The sequence below is a fragment of the Arachis ipaensis genome, chromosome B03 (genome assembly GCF_000816755.2).
Source record: "Arachis ipaensis cultivar K30076 chromosome B03, Araip1.1, whole genome shotgun sequence".
Taxonomy (NCBI): domain Eukaryota; kingdom Viridiplantae; phylum Streptophyta; class Magnoliopsida; order Fabales; family Fabaceae; genus Arachis; species Arachis ipaensis.
Window position 1 is genome coordinate 132,149,966 of NC_029787.2, and position 3,618 is coordinate 132,153,583.

Below are 3,618 nucleotides of genomic sequence, written 5' to 3' on the forward strand. Positions count from 1 at the left end.
TTTCTAGACGGGTCAGGTCCTTGTAGGGCTAAGCCCATGACCAAAAAAAAAGTTATTGATTTTAGAAGAATCTTAATATCATAATATGCACTATTTTTTATATATTCTTTTGTACACTTTTCATTTTTAATATTAAAAATAATAAATAAGAAAAGAAAAAAGAAAAAAAAACATTTTGTAACATAAAAGAACACATACACAAAAAATTTTGCAACTATTATTTCTCATTATTTTATTTAGAGTCAAATGCTGGAAATTAAGAATGTAGGTCCAAAAATTCTAAACTAGTTGACAGCAGGGACACATTATGACATTATGTACTAAGAGAACTAGCACAAAAAACGATTATCCAGACCAACAAACGTAAATGGCTGCTAGACATTTCGGAGAAGGAAAAAAACGAAAGATATGTCATACAGACCCCGCTAGGATGTTTGGTTTCTCATTGACAACCTCAAAATCATGATTTGGACAAGTGCTATAAAGAGAATAGCTTTTCGGTTTTGCCAACTCCATAGTTTTGCAGTAGAAACCAAACATGCTCACATAATCTTTGGAGTTTGATTAGACCTCAAAAATCTTTGGAGAGGTAGCTCAATCCCTTGAAAGCATATGGTTCATAACTTTAATCATCTTTGTATCATAAAATTAATAGTCCCTAGTAACCGGCACCCATACTTGAACAGCATTGCAAAATAATTCATAATTTTCGAATTCATCTAATTCCAATCTTACAAAATCCACTTAAACAAAGCACCAGAAGATCCAACAACCATCTACATTTCAGCAATTATAAAAGAATTTAGTAATATATGAGGAGCAACAACAATCCCAAACACCATTCTATGCAGGCTGTAGCATATTAAAGCTATAATTGATACAGGAAACTATATCAATCTTCAACATATTTCTTGCAATGTTTTCAATTTATGAATAGAGTAGAGCAAAGCTTGAAAGTACAAGTTACTATATAGTCATTTCAGTCTAGCCTACAAAATGCATGGCAAGTGATGATCTTGAATTATGAAAAAAGATTCATTGACATCCGAAAATGTAAATTACTTCCTTCCTCTGCTAAGCCTCTGCAGATGATAGTTGATACTCCCCCAAGACTTTCTGTTCTTTTTACTCTGAAACAAACCAAAATGAATTAATTGAACAGATAATTTTTTTTTCCCTCTTGCAATATACTTAAATGGAAAATATGTAAATTAATTACCTGAGATTCCATACAAGTGTTCAAAAGTTCCTTCTGGCGAGCACAAACTTCAGCGTTGTCATGGCTAGTAGCCATACAGTTGAGGAACATTATCATTTCCTTCATGCAAGGTTTATGAAGTGTACCAAATCTCTTAGGGTTTATAAAAAGTCCACCAGCTTTTCGCCCCATTTATCCTCCTTCAACTGCTTTTCTTTCATTCACAGATAAAAAAAAATATTAGAAACACTAACAAAAGTTTGATGATGATGCTGCTGTCTAGTGCTACATTATCAAGATAAACTAATCAATCCAGCTAAAGAGACAGAGAAACCAAAGAACAAGAAATCTATAAATAAATGGAAGATGCATTTATTGGAAATCAGAGCAAAACCAGTCTAACCTTGGTTTTGCACTTTGCAGCTTTTCGCCACCGATTGAAAACGAAGATTGCAATCGGCGATGAGATTATCGAAGATGGGAGCGATGGCAGATGATTCCAGAAGAGGTGGGAACTGGGAACTGGGAACTGAGATCGTGAAAGAGGGACAATAATTAAAAAACCCTACTGTTTTTTTTTTTTTGAAACAGGCCAAGGCCCTTACTGCATTTTTTTGTTAGTGAGGCATTTTCGGCCCAAATGTAAAGAAAGAATGAGCAGACCAAAAAATATTTGGAGGGAAAGCATAATATAGCAATTAGCTGCGAGGGCTGATAGAGGGAGCAGCGAGAAGAGGGCGATGCCGGTGGCAAAGCGAGAAACGAGTGATGGCAGAGTCATCGCTCACGTCGACATGGATTGCTTCTACGTTCAAGGTTCTTTCCCTTCCCCTACTTCCCATTTCTCTATATTCTTATATATTTATTTAGGGTTTCGAACTAACTGAACAATTTATTTCTCAATTTTGAAATTCAGTGGAGCAGAGGAAGCAGCCAAATTTACGGGGCTTACCCACTGCAGTCATACAATACAACTCATTCAAAGGTGGCGCTTTGATTGCCGTTAGCTACGAGGCTCGCAACTTTGGTGTCAAACGGTATTCTCTAACTCTCTACTATTATGTGCTTGGTTATGCTGCCAAATGTGGCATTATTCTGTGTGATTGTGTGCTATTATCAGTTTTTGAGAAAGCTCATTTCATTCACTGTTTTTTTTTTTCTTCAGTTCAATGCGTGGTGATGAAGCAAAGGACGTGTGCCCGCAAATTCACCTGGTCCAAGTCCCTGTGGCGCGTGGTAAAGCCGATCTCAATAGCTACAGGAACGCAGGATCTGAGGTATATGGGAATCAATTTGGAGGGCGATTATTGTTGAAAGAGTTGTTTGGCGATATTGAATTGTGCTGGATCGATTTTGAAAATTTCAGGTTGTTTCTATTCTTTCAAAGAAGGGTCGTTGTGAGAGGGCTTCGATTGATGAGGTGTATCTTGATCTCACTGATGCTGCTGAAACAATGTTATTGGAAATGCCTCCAGAAGCTAGAGAGGATATTGAAGAGGAAGTTCTGAAGTCACATGTTTTGGGACTTGAAATTAAGGTCAGATAGCAGAGGCTATGCTATGCCAAAAAGATATTGTATTTTCTTTCATCACTAGTGTGTGTGTGTGTGTATATGTGTGCGCATAACACAAATATCTCTTAAGTTTCCATTAAAACATGGTAGCATTCTAGCCATGAGAGTAACTAAAATTGGAATTTCATTCAGGAGGGAAGTGATGCCAAAGAAGAAGTCAGGAAATGGATTCGTAGGGGTGATGCTACTTACCAAGACAAACTTTTAGCTTGTGGGGCCTTTATTGTTGCCAACCTTAGGATGCAAGTGTTGAAAGATACAGAATTCACCTGTTCTGCTGGTATTGCTCATAATAAGGTAAGAATAGTTCCTTGGTATGGCTATATATCTGTTATATGCTACTTTGATAATGATCTTCTCAGTTTCGAACAACTTTCAGTGACATTTTAAAAGCTCACAAACATATCTCTGATGCTTTTGGCAGATGCTAGCGAAACTAGCCAGTGGAATGAACAAACCTGCACAACAAACTGTTGTGCCACAGTCATCGGTTGGAGGGTTGCTTGAGTCTTTGCCAATAAAGAAAATGTAAGTTTATTCATTACTAACTAGAAGTTTTTATCATTTATTTCACTGACTTTTAAATTTTTCCTACTTGAAGTTACATTCTTGTTGTGTTTGCGAAGATAACATACAGCTGTATAGATCTCCTTTAAATGTTTTGAAATTTTATAAAGCATGCTGTTGAAGTAAATCTGGCTTTCAGGAAACAGCTGGGGGGAAAGCTGGGCAGTTCCTTACAAAGTGATCTCGGTTGCAAAACTGTTGGTGATTTGCTTCAGTTTTCAGAGGAGAAGCTACAGCAGTGTTATGGGATCAATACTGGGTGAGATTATGTGTTTAACAT

General features: G+C 36.7%; 2 protein-coding genes across 5 annotated transcripts in view; one reads left to right on the plus strand and one right to left on the minus strand.

Annotated features, from left to right (window-relative positions):
- On the minus strand, positions 761-1,754 carry LOC107631477. 3 transcript variants are annotated; one of them, XM_016334933.2, is made up of 3 exons: positions 1,602-1,754; positions 1,220-1,412; positions 761-1,130 (listed from the first exon to the last, which is right to left on the minus strand). In XM_016334933.2, exons 2-3 carry the CDS (start codon positions 1,388-1,390, stop codon positions 1,059-1,061), a joined length of 243 nt encoding a protein of 80 aa, XP_016190419.1. In that variant the 5' UTR covers positions 1,391-1,412; positions 1,602-1,754; the 3' UTR covers positions 761-1,058. The 3 variants fall into 3 exon arrangements, with proteins under 3 accessions (XP_016190419.1, XP_016190420.1, XP_016190421.1); XM_016334934.2 differs by having other exon boundaries at positions 1,220-1,404; positions 1,602-1,745; XM_016334935.2 differs by having other exon boundaries at positions 1,220-1,407; positions 1,602-1,733.
- The window catches only part of LOC107631473 (DNA polymerase eta), a 5,161-nt gene continuing 3,400 nt past the window's right edge, over positions 1,858-3,618 (plus strand). For both annotated transcript variants that reach the window (XM_016334930.2, XM_021119945.1), the window contains exons 1-7: positions 1,858-2,014; positions 2,115-2,235; positions 2,364-2,475; positions 2,565-2,735; positions 2,904-3,068; positions 3,196-3,299; positions 3,478-3,597. In XM_016334930.2, coding sequence (XP_016190416.1) covers positions 1,939-2,014; positions 2,115-2,235; positions 2,364-2,475; positions 2,565-2,735; positions 2,904-3,068; positions 3,196-3,299; positions 3,478-3,597 — 869 coding nt within the window. In that variant the 5' untranslated portion in view covers positions 1,858-1,938. The remainder of the gene's footprint in view (positions 2,015-2,114; positions 2,236-2,363; positions 2,476-2,564; positions 2,736-2,903; positions 3,069-3,195; positions 3,300-3,477; positions 3,598-3,618) is intronic.

Coding starts and splice junctions, on each gene's coding strand:
- LOC107631477 (XM_016334933.2), bottom strand. CDS start 1,390: ATGGGGCGAAAAGCTGGTGGACTTTTTATAAACCCTAAGAGATTTGGT. Junction 1,131..1,219: donor ACACTTGTATGGAATCTCAG/GTAATTAATTTA, acceptor GGTTTGTTTCAG/AGTAAAAAGAACAGAAAGTC.